At 43.2% G+C, this 18,175-nt stretch overlaps 2 protein-coding genes across 8 annotated transcripts in view; one reads left to right on the top strand and one right to left on the bottom strand.

The window, feature by feature from the left end:
- Gpatch11 (G-patch domain containing 11) overlaps positions 1 to 6,326 on the bottom strand; it is a 31,160-nt gene extending 24,834 nt beyond the window's left edge. For 3 of the 6 annotated variants that reach the window (XM_052746317.1, XM_052746314.1, XM_052746315.1), the window contains exons 1-7: positions 6,137 to 6,302; positions 5,016 to 5,138; positions 3,526 to 3,600; positions 2,639 to 2,865; positions 1,437 to 1,478; positions 298 to 418; positions 82 to 172 (exon numbers count right to left, since the gene is read on the bottom strand). In XM_052746317.1, coding sequence (XP_052602277.1) covers positions 82 to 172; positions 298 to 418; positions 1,437 to 1,478; positions 2,639 to 2,865; positions 3,526 to 3,587 — 543 coding nt within the window. In that variant the 5' untranslated portion in view covers positions 3,588 to 3,600; positions 5,016 to 5,138; positions 6,137 to 6,302. The other 3 variants (XM_052746313.1, XM_052746311.1, XM_052746312.1) reach the window with 3 other exon arrangements.
- A 141-nt stretch (positions 6,327 to 6,467) lies between these two features.
- The window catches only part of Heatr5b (HEAT repeat containing 5B), an 89,556-nt gene continuing 77,848 nt past the window's right edge, over positions 6,468 to 18,175 (top strand). For both annotated transcript variants that reach the window (XM_052746309.1, XM_052746308.1), the window contains exons 1-7: positions 6,468 to 6,577; positions 7,535 to 7,682; positions 10,946 to 11,157; positions 11,730 to 11,838; positions 13,025 to 13,174; positions 16,171 to 16,342; positions 17,869 to 18,026. In XM_052746309.1, coding sequence (XP_052602269.1) covers positions 7,557 to 7,682; positions 10,946 to 11,157; positions 11,730 to 11,838; positions 13,025 to 13,174; positions 16,171 to 16,342; positions 17,869 to 18,026 — 927 coding nt within the window. In that variant the 5' untranslated portion in view covers positions 6,468 to 6,577; positions 7,535 to 7,556. The remainder of the gene's footprint in view (positions 6,578 to 7,534; positions 7,683 to 10,945; positions 11,158 to 11,729; positions 11,839 to 13,024; positions 13,175 to 16,170; positions 16,343 to 17,868; positions 18,027 to 18,175) is intronic.

Below are 18,175 nucleotides of genomic sequence, written 5' to 3'. Positions count from 1 at the left end.
TGTTTTTTCCCTCAATAAAAATATAAACCAGATCATCCAGGTACTAAGGCACTAGGAAACTGGAGGGAGATGCCCACCGACCTTCTGGGTATCCAGCTGCTGGCAAGCTCGCTGGCTTCTTCGCAGGTCTCCTTCAAGCCTCATCTCGTCTTGCTTACTTTTCATTCGCATCCTGAGTGAAGCAAGAGTCGCAATGTCTCTATTCTCTGAACTACTTTATATACCCGAGCGCTGGGGAGCACACCGTCATAAGGGGGATTGGCAGCAAAACCAGGTCAAAGGAAACAAACGCTTTACCGGAACTGCTCGGCGGCCTTCTCTTCATTTTGGTTTATCATGTGAATTTTTCTCCGGTAGTTTTCCAGCCTTTCCTCTGCTTTCCGTTTTTGTAGCGTCTCGTGACCTAAGCCACTTTTTCCTGGTCACAGACAAAAATTCTGATGAGGAATTTGGGAACTTACTCATTTTTTTTTTTCTTAAACTTCAAAACCTGACAATTTAAATAGCTAAGAAATTAACTGCAGTTTTCATTTGAATATAATTATCCAAACTTATTTCATTAAAATGGCAGCAGAAAACACTAGGATGATTTTGACAAAGATCACAGAGTCTCATCTAACACAGTAATGCTACACACATTTTTACAAATTAGGGCGGTGTTGGCGCACGCCTTTAATCCCAGCACTTGGGAGGTAGAGGCAGATGGATCTTTGAGTTTGAGGCCAGCCTGGTCTACAGAGTGAGTTCCAGGACAGCTAGGACTGTTATACAGAGAAACCCTGTCCCAAAAACCCAAAAATAAATAAGTAAATAAAAAATAAATAAAATAAAAATTAGGAAAATACTATCAACTATCACACTGTCACACATGTATGCTTTTTTCTCTCTTCAGTTAAACCAAGGAATTATATTTAAAAATGTCATCGAAAAATCTTCTTTAGAAAATTTTTGGCACCTTACAAATGACAAGAAAGGCACTGTGCTTTCATCATTATAAAAATTTCCCCCCAGTTTCTGCAGGGCTGGGATCAGAGGCAGAGCCATGTACTGGATAGGCAGGCACTCTACCAATGGGCTTCATCCTTAACTCTGGGGCGGGGCCTCACTATGTAGCTCAGGCTAACCCCCACAAACCTATCCTCCTACATCTGCCTCCTAAGTCCTGAGATTACAGGTACATAATTACAAATGATTACTCCTGGCTCCCCGTATTTTTTATGATTTAAATTTTATATTCCATTACTTCTATTTCACCAAAACTTACTTGAAAATTTTTTTTTCTTACAAAAACAACTTTAAAAAGGTTTAGAAGTTTAACATTTTGCTATTTCATAGGCTTCCAATGACAGTCAACTATAAGGGCACCCTCACAAAAACATATTAAGCAAGCCAATCTAAGTTATTGTTACTTAATATAGTTAAAAATTATTATATACCTGTTTTGACATTCAGAGGAATTGGTTCAACAATACCGTCTCCTAAAAACAGAAAAAAGAAACATAAATTAGAAATATTTTATTTACCACAAAGTTCAGGTCAGTTAGCATAGTATGTAGCATTATAATGTCTCTGTATATCCCTTCCCAGGTTCAATGACACCCCAAATCCAATTCTGGAAACTAATACTCTCTTATTCTCTTTTTCAGCTATTACCTCTCCTAACTTTACATATCACCCACCCACCCACCCACCCACCCACCCACCCACCTATCTATCTATCTATCTGTTTATCTATCTATCTATCTATCTATCTATCTATCTATCTATCTATCTATCATCTATCGATTTTTAAGACCAGGTATCACTATGTAGCTCTAGCTGTCCTGGAACTCATTATGTAGACCAGGCTGGCCCTGAACTCACAGAGATCTACTTGCCTCTGTCTCCCTGTGCACTTATGCATTTTAGGAAGCAACATTATGGACGCAACAGTCTTAACAGGCAGAAATCTCAAGAGAAAACAGTCTTCCTGTATGAAAACATCAACGTGATTAAAGTAGAAACAAAGCAAACCGAAGCCACCATTTACAGCCACCACATCTTAAGAAGCAGTTTCACTTCCTAAAGGGGAACACAGCTTCTCCAAGTGGAAGGTCAGTTGGATGGCTGCCGCAGGCGCAGAGCAGGCTGGGAGGAGCCCTGCCATGGTCCCCTAAGTTGCTTCATTGCCATCTGGCCACTGCGCGTCTCTGCCCATCACCTGCCTCCACTCTCCACTGCTTCCAGTCGGCCACTTGCCAATTCAAGGAGGCGGTGGGATGTTGAGTGGCTCATGTCGGCATGTGTGGCATTTAAAATGGATGTGAGAAGACAACTCTGGAAGGTTCGGTAGCCCCAAAGATACCAAGAAACTTAAGTTGCTTTACTTTTTGGTAGACAAGAAGTACTGTCAACTTAGGTCTCCGTCAGCACATTGCAATTGAGTGGTAAAGAACACCGAGCCAAACCGGGCGGCGGTGGCGCACGCCTTTAATCCCAGCACGAGGGAGGCAGAGGCAGGCGGATCTCTCTGAGTTCGAGGCCAGCCTGGTCTACAGAGTGAGATCCAGGACAGGCACCAAAGCTACACGGGGAAACCCTGTCTCAAAAAAACAAACAAACAAAAAAGAACCCCGAGCCAGTTCTGCCCGTGACTCACCACTCTTGCCCAGGGCCTGCCCGCTCTTGTATCCCATCTTCTGGAGCAAAGCAAACCCTTTGTTTTCACAGCCCAGCGCATTCTTCAACCCGAGGTCACGTCTTTCCCGTTCTTCTTCTTTCACACTCTTCTGTCTGTTTTTCAGATTAGCTTCCTGCTGCTTCTCTTCTTTCCGGCGGGCCTCGCGGATCTGCCTCAGCATTGGCACGCCTGGTCTGACATCTTCCCTGAAAAATAAAGGCAACAGTGTAGACGAGTGCAGGAAGGTTTCTTCCTGTTTGCCAGGTACCCCCTTGACACTGGCAGGAGACAGAAGAGGGCACCCAAACAGGGTTAAGAGAAGTAAAATGGTTAGCACCAAAAGAGACAAGACAGCACCTATCATCTTTGTATGGACACGCAAGATGTTGTCCATGAAACAGTTGAGACTGATTTTTTTTTGGAGGGGATGGGGGTTCAAAACAGGGTTTCTTTGTGTAGTCCTGGCTATCCTGGAACTCTCTGTAGACCAGGCTGGCCTCAAACTCAGCAATCTGCCTGCCTCTTCTTTAAAAATTGAAAGACATATTAAAAAAATGTCCCGGGGTGGGGGTGGGTAGCTCAAGTAGTGTCAGAGTACTTACCTAGTTAGTATGCATGAAACCCAACACTGTAACAACTAGTCATGGCTTTTGCACACACCTGTAATCTCAGTTCTTAGGAAACAGAGGCAGGGGAATCAGCCACACAGTGAGTTAGTTAGAGAGCAGCCTGAGCTACATGAGACAGACCCTGTCTCAAAACAAGCCAACACACATGACTACCACCACCACCCAACCAATGTCCTCATTTTTTAGTCTATATACGTCTTTTTCATATCATCATATTAGGTGTGCACATTTACTCACTGAACATTAATGAAGGCATCTGACATGTAATCCTCTTCTTCTTCTGCCATGTTCAACGTCATATGATAATACTGCCTACAAATCAGACAGGACAGAGTAATAGTATTATTTATTATCATTATCATTTTAGCTTACCAAAATGGAAATCAACCCTGGAGAGTGGCAACACTACAAGATGCTCCCTGAACACAAAGATAGAGAATTCAGCATCCTATGTCCTAGGAACAGAGAAGCAGCCAACCCAACAGAGGCTACCTGGGAATGGTGTGGACTTTTGAAACTTCAAAGCACCTGTTGTGACTCACCTCTGTAGCTAGAGTTTTCCTGCCTGGCCCACAGTCAGCACAAATCTCTGTCACCCACCAGTCCCTCAGCCGCTCAGACCCAACCAAGTAAACACAGAGACTTATATTGCTTACAAACTGTATGGCCGTGGCAGGCTTCTTGCTAACTGTTCTTACAGCTTAAATTAATCCATTTCTATAAATCTATACCTTGCCACATGGCTCGTGGCTTACCGGCATCTTCACATGCTGTTTGCCATCACAGCGGCTGGCAGTGTCCCTGACTCAGCCTTCCAATTCCCAGCTTTATTCTCCTCCTTGTCCCACCTATACTTCCTGCCTGGCCACTGGCCAATCAGTGATTTATTTATTGACCAATCAGCAACACACATACAGACCATCCCACAGCACACCTCCAACAAGGCCACACCTTCCAATCCTTCCCAAACAGGTCCTCCAATTTGGGACCAAATATTCAAAAGTATGAGCCTATTGGTACCATACCAATTCATCAAAACACGACAGAGGTAAACACTCTTTTTTTTTTTTTTTTGTTTCTTTCATGAGATCGGACCGGCCTGTATCCTGTATCTCAGGCTGGCCTGGAACTCACTATGTAGTCCAAGCTGGCCTTGGAACTTGTGATCCTCCAGTTATGAGACAAACACTCATATAATCATGTGGTATTCTCCAAAATGGTCTGCTCCTACTTAAATCTTGCCTCTTGGCTTTTTTTTTTTTTTTTTTTTGGTTTTTCGAGACAGGGTTTCTCTGTGTAGCTTTGCGCCTTTCCTGGAACTCACTTGGTAGTCCAGGCTGGCCTCGAACTCACAGAGATCCTCCTGGCTCTGCCTCCCGAGTGCTGGGATTAAAGGCGTGCGCCACCACCGCCTGGCGCCTCTTGGCTTTTTAATAACTCTGTGTAATATCCACATTGAGCAGTTTGTGTAACCAACAGGATTTTGTATATTCGAGTGACTTTGGGTCACACTGAACATTTCACTCTGTAAAGATGGTAGTATGGAGTAATTTAATGAAGTCTGTGGTCACGCCTGAGAGCACTCAAGCTCTATGGGGACATCCACAGGAGGAACTGAGGCATAAACATGTGAGCCAAATCAGTGAGCCACTTGGAAAATAGTCAAGCCTGAGGTGAATCAGACTGAACACCAGTATTCTTACATATAATAGTTAGTTAGTACTCACCTAGTTCATGAACAGCTCAATAGATACAAACAGTTCCACTTTCCAGCTTGAAAAATGAAGGCTCGATTTGGCTAAATGATTCGTTCCCAACCACACAGAATACAGGTCTTGGTGATCTTGCTCCTGAAGCAGAATGAGGTTATAACTGTCAGTGATGAGCTGGGTATCAAACCCGGGGCCCTACACATGCAAGAAAAGCATTCTACCATTAAGCTAAATGTCTGGCCCAAACTGAATTTTTGTTGTTGTTGTTTTTTTGGGGACAGGGTTTCTCTGTGTAGTTTTGGTGCCTGTCCTGGATCTCGCTCTGTAGACCAGGCTGGCCTCGAACTCACAGAGATCTGCCAGGTTCTGCCTCCCGAGTGCTGGGATTAAAGGTGTGCACCACCACCGCCCGGCTCTGAATTATTTTCAAGGGAAACATTTCCAAAGTCAGACATGATGGTCCACTGGTGTCATTTCAACACTCAGGAGTTTGAGGGCAGCGTGATCTGCACAGTGGGATGACAGGTTATTTCTCCCTTTTAGTTATTACATCCTATAGTCACAATTTTCATATCCCATCACACTTACGTACACCAGGTATTGCGATGTCATTAAGGGACAAACTTTGAGGAAACTGATTACTATTGGTGAGGAAGTTAAATTACTGTTAAGGAGTGGAATAAGGAATTGGGTCCTCGAGTGTGAAAGCTCTCTTGCTATGAGGACAATAAATACTAGCATTATCCACTCCCTCCAAAACATAAGCATAAACTCCACAAGGCGATAGAGAACTCAGGAAAAGATACTGGTGGGCCTGGACCATCCCTTAGGAGAGTCACAGCAGCGAAGTGATCATACGTCTTTTGAGGATGGGTTGGAGGTGGTGTGAGAGAAAGAACCAGGGCAAGAATGATGCGCGGCTCTGTGACTAAGTACCTAAATAAAGGGTGACCATTTTCTCAACAGGAAGATGATGATCGGTGCAGGCTTATTCTTTACTGGGCATCTTTGCACGGTGAGTTTGAAGCAAGGGCGACTGAATACAGAGATGGGCCACCTCTTTTCCTACAGGTGCCTCTCGAGCATCGCAGGCCCTTCCCTCCCGCCTGCAGCGACCCATCCAAACGACCACTCACGGATTGGGGGGCGGGGGGGGGGGAGGCCGCTGCTGATGTTGCGATGGGCGGTCACAGCCAACTAGCACCGACCTCAGTCCTTCTCCTGGGGCGTCCGCAGAGCCTAAAAAGCGCAGCTTTACCCGGCGGGACCCAGCTCCGCCGAGCGCGCGCCGCGCATGCGCAGCCCCACTCGCGAAGGGCCCGCCGGATCTCCAGCCCCCTCGGGTTCTGACGGCCGATTCGCTGGGGAACTCGGGTGGGCGGGGTTACGAGAGCGTCAGGGGCGCGCGTGCGCGCGGGCGCGAGACCAGCGTTCTGCGCACGCGCGCGCGTCTCCCTCCCCCCCCCCCCCTCGGCTTCCTGCGGGCTGGCGTTGGGGAGGCGGGGCATCCGGGTCCCTCTGCAGTGGCTCCTGCCTGCGGGGCTCTCAGCTGATCCCGGCCCCGGCCGGACTGGAAGGTGAGGCGGTCCCGCGCGCTGTCGAAGCATGCAGGCGGACACGCACCGCGATCCCGGTACCCCGGGACGTGTGTTCAGAGGGCCGAGGAAGGCATTGGAGTTTTGAGGCCAGGGAGCCGCAGCCTCGTGGGGTTGACAGCTCGAGGACCCCCCCCTTGCGACGTGAGGCTTGACCTCCTGGGACGGCCCCGCCACCCCGTCTCGCGTGTTCCCCCGGGTCCCAAGCTGTCGCGGTCCTCGGAGCAGCAGGGTGCACCCCTACCCCGTGCACTCGGGGTCTGCATCCCTGGGCCAAGGGGTTGTCCCGGGCGCTCCTGCTGCGGGTCCCTTTCTGGGCCCGCCCCTCGCCTGTCGGAAGCTTTGGTCGCCAGGGACCGTAAAGGTGCATGAACACTCAGCAGGGCACGGAGAAGGCTCGCCACGATGCATGAGCTTGGTGCTTCGGGGGTAGAGTGAGTTACCGGGAATAATGCCTTCTTGCAGTATTTACATTTTCCTTGCACTCCGTTCTTGTCGCCAGTTTAATTTCGTTTCTATCGTCGACTTCTCAAAATTGGTTCTCTCAGGTGGTGTGTGAAAGAAGTTGTATTGAACAAATGAGAAATAATGAGAAGTGAAACCATACTTCCCTCCCCACCCCCAATCTTAGTGGTTGCATTTATGAAATTGGAGATTTAGTATTAAAAAATCCTTACTTGTCGGGGCTGGAGAGATGGCTCAGTGGTTAATAACTCTTGTTGCTTTTGAAAAGGACCCGGGTTTCATTTCCAGCACCCACATGGTGACTATAACCATCTGTAACTCTAGTTCCAGGGCGTCTAACACCCTGTTCTGATTGATTTCTGTGGGCAGCAGGCTCAAATGTGGTGCACATACATTCATGTAGGCCAAACAGTCCTACACATAAATAAAAATTCCTTACATGTATTTTTTTTCTTTTAACTCTGTTCATTTAAGGTGTGAATTAAGAACTTCAATAATGGAGTTAGCTCACAGCTTATTGCTAAATGAAGAAGCATTGGCTCAAATCACCGAAGCAAAGAGACCAGTGTTTATCTTTGAATGGTTAAGATTTCTTGATAAAGTCCTAGTCGCTGCCAACAAGGTAGGTATCGCTCCCCCCACCCCATGAGATTAATATAAAGAGAATTTAAAACATTCTGTTTTGAGAATGTTATGAGTCATTCACCTCAGGAATTTCTAGTTTATCTTTCTCTTCTTAGTCAGCAACAAAACCCAGACCCTGTCTAAATCCCGCTCGTTGCATACTTCTTATCTCAGCTCAGTGTGACTGGGAGAAAAAGATGACTCTGTGGCTGGTGTCACTTATCATCATCAGTGCCTGGAAGTGGTCTCTGTGATGTCTGTAATCTCACTGTCTGCCTGTTCTCTTTGGGGACTTAATAAGAGGTTTTTACTTTTCTACTTTCTTTCTTTTTTCTTTCTTTCTTTCTTTCTTTCTTTCTTTCTTTCTTTCTTTCTTTCTTTCTTTCTTTCTTTCTTTCTTTCTTTCTTTCTTTCTTCCTTTCTTTCTTTCCTTTCTGATTTTTCGAGACAGGGTTTCTATGTGTAGTTTTGGTGCCTGTCCTGGATCTCGCTTTGTAGACCAGTCACAGAGATCCGCCTGGCTCTGCCTCCCGAGTGCTGGGAATAAAAGCGTGCGCCACCACCGCCCGGCTTCTTCTACTTCCTACACAGCCTCTTTGAGTTACATGCACGTTTGTTTTGTGCATGTTTTGTTTATTTTCTAAACATTAGATGCATTCCTCAAATGAGAGCTTTGTTCAGATTTTAAGAGTGAATCACAGAAGGTGTTCTGGAAAAGGTGAATTTTGTTATCTGAATGTCAGATAGGTTAGTCCCGAGCCTACCCTCTTAGTTTGTTTCTCTAGACTGATTGTCCCTAGAAGATACTTTTCTACTCTAGTGTCTGAAGACGATGTGGTTAATTGTCTCGGATTGAGGGATCGGGATAGGGAGCCTGAAGGCTTCAACACTCAATATGTAGACATTCACTTGATTCCTATTTAGTACAGTGACCTCAGTCCACAGTTGTATCCTTGTCCAAAGTTGTCCCATCTTACACTTTTTCAGAAAACAAGCCTCTAACCTTATCCTAGGATGGAGGAGAGGAGCATAGAAGATTTTGTTTGTTTTTTTGGCTTTGATTTTTCTATGTGTGACAGGCTTGTATTAGGTATTCCTGGCTGGCCTGGGACTCATTATGTATCCCAGACTGGCTTCAAACATGCAGCTGTCTTCCTGCATTAGCTGCCTGAGTGCTGAAATGCTGGGCGTGATGGATGCACCCCTGTATGCCCTCAGAGACTGTCAACCGGTTATTCCTTTTATTTCTAGGTGCAGATTTATTCTAACCTCAAAAGTCTTCCAAGACTTAAAAACAAACAAACAAACAAAAAAGGCCCATGAACTATTGGAGTGCTTTGTGTCTTCATTTCTTCTTCGTTTTCTCTGCTGGGAGTTGTGGGCTTCCAGGTTTTTGCTTGCACTCTTTTCCTATTGTGGTGGCCCTTGTGAACTTGGCTTTGTGCTGTTGCTCCTGCCTGTTAGAATCACTTTAATTGCCAGAAAGACAGTAAATGCATGGATTCCCTTGTAACCTTTAACTAGAAATTTTTATCTGTCCCTAAAATCTTCTGTACCTGGGCGTGTGTTGTCTTCCTTCCTCTGAAAAGTCTTTTTCAAGGTCTCACATAACTCAAATTGCCCAAACAGTGGTCAGGACTTGTTTTTTTTTTTTTTTTTTTTTGTTCCTTCCCATCTTTTCACATAGCTGATCTTCCGCTGTAAGTACTTAACACTCACGTCGTTTTGTTGTGAGAGCTGTCGGTTTTCCCCTTTAGTGACGGCTAATCTTAGGATTTCTGCCGCCATTTCAGATACCCAACTTTCAAAAGGTATCTCATGGGCTGCTGTGTAGCTCCGTTGGTAGAGCACTTGCCTCTAACATGCAAAAAGCCCTGGGTTTAATTCCAAGCACCACATAAAACAATTTTATGTCGTGGCCCATAGCAATAATCCCAGCCCCTGGGAAGTGGGAGCAGGAGGGTCAAAAGTTCAGTGTCATCCTCAGCTGCGCAGTAAATTCAAGGCCAGCATGGGATACGTGATTCGTTCTCAGTCTCCTCTATACATACATACACACACACACACACACACACACACACACACACACACACACACACACACACACCCCCACCGAGTTAACACTAACACATCTAAACCAAAGTATTGATTTCCTTTTTCAAACCTCCCCTTTCCCAAACCCTTAAAGCTATTCTTCACTTCTCCCTTAAACCTCGTATCATGCTGATTAGCAAATATTAATGGAATTACCCACAAGCATATCTAGGACCCGTCTACTTCCTCTCACCTGCCTCTCCAGTGTCTCTCTTCCGGGTTATTGCAGTAGCTTTCTAATTGCCCACCATGTTTCTGCCTTGTATATTCAGCATCCATGGTTTTAACAGTCAAGACTAATTGGGTGAAAGATTTAGATAACAACCCTCCTCTGCTTAAAACACTCACTCAGAATGAACTTAATATTCTGTCATCGGGTTTCCTCTGACTTCATCTCTGACTGATTTCTTCTACTTCATCCCAGCTAACCTGACCTTGCTGTCCTCAAGTGTACTAAACAGACTTCATCTGCAAATGTTCTATTCCTGGATAGCCGCATAGCTCACCACTTCACCTTAGAGAGTGACGTTTTTCTAATTAACCTATATAAAATAGTAAGCACTCATGCCATTTATTTATGTTCTGTCCCTGCCCCTAGAATGTAAATTTCATGAGAATCAGGCTTGGTCTGTTTTGTTCACTGTCACACCCAGTGCCTAGAATAGTGTGTGGCATGTAGTAATTGCATCGTATTTCTCAAGTAAGTGAGTGAATTCTCGATATTGACTAGATACTGGTTATGTGTAGATCTGGGAATTACGTCCTGTTGCTTAGGTCTCTTCAAAATTTCTTCTGGTTTTCTTTACTAGCCCATAACTTTATGGCGGACAACTGTATCTGCTTGTTTAGGGAAAAACCGTAGATATCTGTAAGCTATGCATCCAGTATGTGATTCAACTTCCTAAGTTGGTCTGGAAACTGGCTCACACAGTAATCACTTTAATTGAAGTCAAACTTTTGGACAGTGAAGGGAAATGAAGATTTAATCTAGGAAAGGGTGGATCATTTGTTACTGAAGTTTTCATTTTCATAGATGTTTTCATGTGTGAGTTATGCTTAATGAATATAGGTTTTAGTTATTAAAGCATCATACATGTTAAGTATTTTTGACTAGAAAGTAATAAGGGTACAAGGAAAAATGTTCTTTTTTTTTTTTTTAAATAACAGACAGATGTAAAAGAAAAACAGAAAAAGCTTGTTGAACAATTAACTGGATTAATCAGCAGCTCACCTGGACCACCTACTCGAAAGTTGTTAGCTAAGAACCTTGCAGCCCTGTATAGCATTGGGGATACTTACACCGTTTTTCAGACACTAGATAAGTGTAATGACATTATCAGAAGTAAGGACGACACCGCAGCCTACCTTCCAACAAAACTGTGAGTTCATTACAGGAAGCCTTGCCTTCCCTTTTCCTTTTTCAAAGTGATTTAGGGACTCGATGGCATAAAGACCCCAGCTGGGTGGAATCTGAGGCGTGGTACGGACAGGAAGTTCTAACTAAATCTGAGGAAGGGGCGGGCCACCTCACTGTCCATCACTTACTGTGGACACAGCTTGGAGAATCGGTGTGGTGTCAGGAGTCTTTTGATCAATTCTGATGGAAATCATATTCGTGTCTGAGATGGGAAAGAAAAGAGTTAGTGAGGAAAATGAGGCAGGAATGGGAAGACTAGTCTGCTGGCCAAGTCCAGGCAGTTAAAGAAATGATTTGGAATCCCGACCTGCCTCCTCATTGATCTGCTTTCACACAAGAGGGGCAAAGTTGAGTGGCCGAGGTAGAGACCATTTTGCTTATAGTTTACTGATGACTAGATTAAACTGATACTAAAATGTTACAGATAAATGCAAATTAATTTTTGAAAATCAGAAAAGCATAATGAACTGTACTTAAAACTTTTGTACATTTGTGTGTGTGCTGTGTTACTAACCAGTGAGACCATCTTTACAGGGCAGCGGTGGCTTGTGTTGGAGCATTTTATGAGAAGATGGGAAGGATGTTGGGCAGTGCGTTTCCAGAAACAGTGAACAATCTGTTGAAATCTCTGAAGAGCGCAGAGGTAAGTCCTACAGCAAGTATTTAATGCCTTGCTTGGGGCACGCGTGTTAAAGATGTTTTCTTCTGTTACTATGACACTCATGGTGCTTAGCCAGAAAGTGATTTCAGATTATCATGTCTCCTTTTTAAAATGTCTGTTTTCTTAAATTTTGGAGGGGGGATGCCATTGATTTTTAGCGAATGAGTTTACCTAATTTTTTTTTTACTGAGTTCTGTTTTTCAATTGACATTTTTTGTGTCACCGCTAATGTATCAGCTTCACATGTCTGCTGTAATACATTGCTATAACCTGTGCAGCATCATGGAACAACAGATGCCTTTAGCTCAAAGTTATGGCACCTAGAGGTCAAGGGTCACAGGGTCATACTTCCTCCACAGGCTCTGGGGGAGGGGGCGACTGTGCCTTCTTTCCTAGATTTAATGGTGGCCAGAAACTCTGGCCTTTCCCAGCTGTGGACCACCTACTCCAGTACGACCTGCTCTTTGTTTTCATCTGCAATGACCTTGTTTGCAGTCATAGTCACAAGTAACAGGGTTCCAGACTCACATTGACCTCTGCAGGGCACAGAGTTCCACACTGACATGGTGTCACGTGAAATTGTTCGGTTTTGTCATGTCAGTTTGGCTATAGAGCCTTGTCAACTTCGCGTGAGTGGAATGCAGAGTAAGCTCAAGACATGGCTATCATTTTCCTATGTGTGTACTTGGGACTAAATGCAGAGCCTAGCACACATTGGGCAAGCACTCTGTCCACAGCTTGCAAACTCATCTTTCTGTCCAGGAGAGCTAACTTCTCAGATGATATTAACACTCATTCTTACGTTTCAGATACTTTGTAGAGTTCTTTTTTTTTTTTTTTGGTTTTTGGTTTTTCGAGACAGTGTTTCTCTGTGTAGTTTTGGTGCCTGTCCTGGATCTTGCTGTATAGACCAGGCTGGCCTTGAACTCACAGAGATCTGCCTGGCTCTGCATCCCGAGTGCTCGGATTAAAGGTGTGCGCCACCCCCGTACCCCCCACACCCACCCCCGGCTCTTTGTAGAATTCTTAATCCACTGCTTTTCCTTACTGTCATGATTGGAGATGAGATAATTAGGCCCTGAGAATTGGTGTATTCTAGTGTGTTCTTATTAACTACGGAATTGATTGGACAATGTGGTTTTAAAGTTTGCTTTATGTTCATGTGTAGTCTCAAGGGCGAAGTGAGATCTTAATGAGTCTGCAGAAAGTGCTGACTGGATTGGGTGGTGCAGCAGCGTCTTCTCACCGTGACATTTACAAGAATGCTCGATCCCTCCTCACCGACAGGTCGATGGCTGTCCGATGTGCAGTGGCCAAGGTTAGTGCCCAGCCAGCCTATGGTGTTGTCCCTTACGGTGCTTGCTCTTAAGCAGGTCATTTTTTTCTCTTAAAGTTCTTAAATTATGAGCATTTGGGGGGTTGTTTTCATAGGCTAGTTATATTTTCTAGAATTATCTATAAAGGGGATCATGTGGTATGTTCTTTTGTGTGCCTGTGTGGCTTCTTTCATGAAAGCACAGTTATTTTGAGATTTATGCATGTCCATGTTCCGGTAGTTCATACCTTTCTATTATTTAGTACTGTTTCATTGCATGGGTGCCCCACCTTTCTTGTTCCTTTTCATAACTTTGGCTTTTACCAAAAAAGCTTTTGTGAACATCTGTGTGCAGATTTTTTTTTTGTGGACCTGTGTTTTTATTTGAGTCATTTTATTTGGAATGGCTAAGATTTATGTTTAACTTTTTAAGAAACTGCTCAAGTATTTGTCTAGGTTTAAATTTCTGGCTTTTTGCTTTTGTTAATATAAGAGATTCCTATTCCTCCACATCCTCATCATTATTTGCTAATTACGGGTTTTGTTTTAGTCGTTCTAATAGATGTGATTGAGTGTCTCAGGGTTTTAACCTGCATTTCTCTAAGGACTAGTGTTCAACATGTTTTCAGGTGTTTATCATCCATATTTTCTATTAAGAAAGATGTATTTAAACAGTGCCCATTGCTTGAAATTTCTCTTACTTCTGAGACCTGAGAGTGCTTTATAGACTGTTTATATATTCTTTACCTAAGACATAATTTACAAATATCTTCTTGAAATCTGTGAGCTGACGCAAGGGAGGGTTTTTGTTTAGTTTTGGTTTGGTTTTGCCTTGTGGTTTTAGAATACAGTCTATCACGGGGGAAGATGTGGCGGTGAGACTAGTGTGAGGCTGCTGTTCACATCTTGGTAGTCCAGGGAAGAGTGAGAGGAGAGAAAACAGTGTTAGGCTGTACTTAAGCACCCCATCCCCCACAGTGACCCACTTCCCTGAGCTAAGCCTCACCTGAAGGTTCCGCAGTCTTCCGAAACTGTGGGCCCATATGTGACTATAAGAAATGAGGAACCGCCGGGCGGTGGTGGCGCACGCCTTTAATCCCAGCACTCGGGAGGCAGAGGCAGGCGGATCTCTGTGAGTTCGAGGCCAGCCTGGTCTACAGAGCGAGATCCAGGAAAAGGCGCAAAGCTACACAGAGAAACCCTGTCTCAAAAAAACAAAAAAAAAAAAAAAAAGAAATGAGGAACCATCTTTATAACCTTTGCTCGAGTCCCTTGGTAGCAATACCTTGCAAAATATAGGACAGTGGCACTTTGGACGTTGATAGTGACATAATCCTCTGGTCTTCAGATTTCTCCAGTTTTAGTTGTATTTACTTTTTTAACATCTATGGAAATGATCAAAAGTTTTTTGGTTTTTTTTTTTTTTTTAGTTTGCTAATGTAGGTTACGATGATTAGTTTTAGAATTTTCACCAATTGTACTTCTAGGATAAACTTTACTTGGTTATGCTATGTTACCAAATAAAGACATAAATTACCAAAATTAGGAAGGAGAGAAATCAAATCACTCCAGATTTACAACTCACTGAACACGAACTAGATAACCCAAGTAATATATATTCCAAAATTGACTTTGTAGTTTAAAATCTTCTGCACTGATTTTGTTTTCATTTGTTTCGTTTTGATTTGAGACAGTGTCTCACTGTGTAGTTCCAGCCTGGCCTTGAACTTGAAATCTTCATTCCTAAGCCTCCCTAGTACTAGGAGTGTTGTCGTTTTTTGGATATTGTTGTATTAGAGTGGCAAAATGTTTGCATGGTATTTTTGTATCTTTGTCCCTGGGGGATGTTAGTGTGCAGTTTTCTTTCTCCTTTTAAGAATAGTTATTTTAATTTTATATGTATGGGTTTTGCCTGTGTATATGTACGTGCACTACATGCATGCCTGGTACCTGTGGAGGAACAACAGTTATAGGTGGTTGTCACCTGCCAAGTGGGTGCTGGTAACTGAACCTGGGTCCTCTGTAAGAACATTACATGCTCTTTGCCACGGCCGCATCTCTTCAGCCCCACAGTTTTCTTTTTCTTTTTTCTTTTTTTTTTTTTTCCGAGACAGGGTTTCTCTGTGTAGCTTTGGAGCCTGTCCTGGAACTCACTCTGTAGTACAGGCTGGCCTTGAACTCACAGAGATCCGCCTGCTTCTGCCTCCCGAGTGCTGGGATTAAAGGCGTGCACCACCACCGCCTGGCCCCACAGTTTTCTTCACAGAATGTCTTTATGAGGTTTTAGGACCTATCAGATACTGACTTTATGGAATGATTGAGAAAGTTCTCTTCAGTTTTCTGGAAGCATTTATATAGAATTAGCATTATTTTTGTATTAGCATGTGGTTTAATTAATCAGTGCAGAAGATTTTAAACTACAAAGTCAATTTTGGGATATATACTACTCAGGTTATCTCTTTCTTGTTGAGTGAGTTGTAAATCTGGAGTGATTTGATTTCTCTCCTTCCTAATTTTGGTAATTTATGTCTTTTTTATTTGATCAATTGGATAGATAGTTATCAGATTAATTGGTGGCTTTGGTTTCATTATTATTATTTTTTGGGTTTTCTGGACCTGTAGCTTAGTGGTAGAATGCTTGCTTTATGTGTATGAGGCCATGGCTTGGTTTCAATTCCCAATACTGCATAGGAGAAAACCGCCAAAAAACAAAAATCCAGTCACCAGAGACTGACTGTATTTCTATTTTCTAGATCACTGATTTCCTTTCCATTTTTATTTCCATTTTTGCTTACTTTAAGGTATTAGATGTTTTATTTTTTTTCCTTAAAGGGACTTCCTTTTATTGCCTGATATCTAGTTTTGAAAACTGTTCATATGTTTTGTCCAGTTCTTTGTGTATTTCTAGGAATAAGCATAAGTTTGATTGTTGTTACTTCCTCTGTGAACATCCCATGTTCTAAAATATAATTTACCTTTGGCCTTGTTTTTAATTCCAGTGTCTTCTGGAACTACAGAATGAGGCCGTGTTCATGTGGACCGCTGAACTAGAAAACATAGCTACCCTCTGCTTTAAGGCTCTGGAAAACTCAAATTATGGGGTCCGGGTCGCAGTGTCTAAACTTCTAGGCACAGTCATGGCCACGGCGCTGATGCCGAAACAGGCAACAGGTATTGTTGTTGGCTTGCCCTGCATTCCCCCATTGCAGGTACTTGAAGGGTTAGAAAATGCTCTAAGTTACCACTCATGGAGGCCACTTTAAAGAGATTTAAATTGTCAGGTATCTTTTCATCAAATGAAAGAACCCAAATGCCACTTCTCTGGTACATGTCTCGTGATAATGGTGTACACGTTAACACTGAGCAGATTTTTGGCATACTGCAAGTAGGATTTATGAAATGGTTTGAATGATGTTTAGCGTATAGGAGTCTGGTGTCTTATGTGCTTTCAGCTCTGATATGTAGCACTCCATTTGTGCCACAGTGCTAATCTTCAGTTTTTCTTGACTGTCACTAAACAGTGTGGGGGACAGCACTGATTGCTTTGTTACTCTTTTGTTGCTTGACTGTTCCACAGATGTCTCAGGAAGGGTTGTGACCAATGGAACAAACATAATGTAGCACGTGCTGAGTCATTCCAGATCTACTGTTGTCTCCAACCTACCCACCTCCATATGGTAGAAAGATAATCCGATGTGATAGGTTATGCCCCAGGTCTTACAGTTATTGGCTGTTTGAGATTGATTTGTTCACTTTTAGTGATAATTGTTTCCTTATATGACACTAGTGCGGTAACATGTTTAAATGCTATATAAAACCTATACTGTGGGGTTTGTTTAACTCTCACAAAAGCCCTATGAATTTCAAGTATCATTGTCATTTTATAAATGAGGAACTCGAGGCTTATAGAGATTGTGTAACTTGTGTTCTAAAAAGGTGTTCTGTTGTGTTAGGCATGAAACTAAAACCCATGTACTCAGTTCTGAACCCTATATATGTAAACATGAGCTTTGCATCTCCACAGAATTCTCATAAGGATCGTGTTAGCTACTGTATATGAAAGGATATTGTCACATGCAATTTGATACCTGGAGTTTAGTACATTGGCAACTGCTATGTATCTTCTTTTGGGGGCTGGAGAGAGATCTCAGTGGTTAGAAGTACTTGCTACTCTTTCCAAGGATCCAATTTCTTCCCCAACACCCATATTGGGCAGCTCACAACCACCTGTATCTCCAGTTCCGGGGCTCTGATGCCCTCTTCTGTCCTCTGTAGGTGCTGGCACACAAGGCCTGTACATAGGAAGAAACATGCCTTTACACATAAATAAAAATTTAAATTAAATCTTTAGGGGAAAAAAAAGAAAAAAGTTCTCCGTGTCCTCATTTGGGAAGAAGAACTCTCAGTAGTGGCTGAAACGGGTGCCTGGTGTTCTTACTGGGCTGCACACACTCAGTCACCATTATTACACTATTGCCATAGACTTACTGAGCTGCCTATTTCCTCGCTCCTTCCACTTAGCATTTTTTTTTGCTTCAAAAATGAATTTAAGTTTCTGTTTATAAGATATTGTGACTTTTCTATATTATAATACTCTTAAAGATCATAACTTGAAAATTTAAGCTAGAATATTGGAAATATTAGTAATTCTGCTTTGGAAGCTCATTTGCTCTTGAACTTACTTTTCTTCCTTAAAGTTATGCGTCAGAATGTGAAGCGAGCAACGTTTGATGAGGTCTTAGAACTCATGGCCACAGGATTTCTGCGTGGAGGGTCCGGCTTCCTCAAGAGTGGTGGAGAGATGTTGAAAGTCGGAGGGTCTGTTAACCGTGAAGTGAGAGTCGGGGTGACCCAGGTTTGTGATGCATGTGTGTGAACGAATTCTGTCCAGATCATTTCACGGAAGACTGTTGTAACAGCATACAAGACAATTTTAATATTGTCTGGCTTCTTTAAACAAAAATAACGAATGAATGGATTAATTCAGATTCCAAATTTCGTCAC

Source organism: Peromyscus californicus, unplaced genomic scaffold, assembly GCF_007827085.1.
Source record: "Peromyscus californicus insignis strain IS unplaced genomic scaffold, ASM782708v3 Scaffold_1__1_contigs__length_55948999, whole genome shotgun sequence".
In the NCBI taxonomy this organism is placed as follows: domain Eukaryota; kingdom Metazoa; phylum Chordata; class Mammalia; order Rodentia; family Cricetidae; genus Peromyscus; species Peromyscus californicus.
Note: the sequence above shows the minus strand (reverse complement) of the source record. Positions and strands in the feature narration are given on the sequence as shown.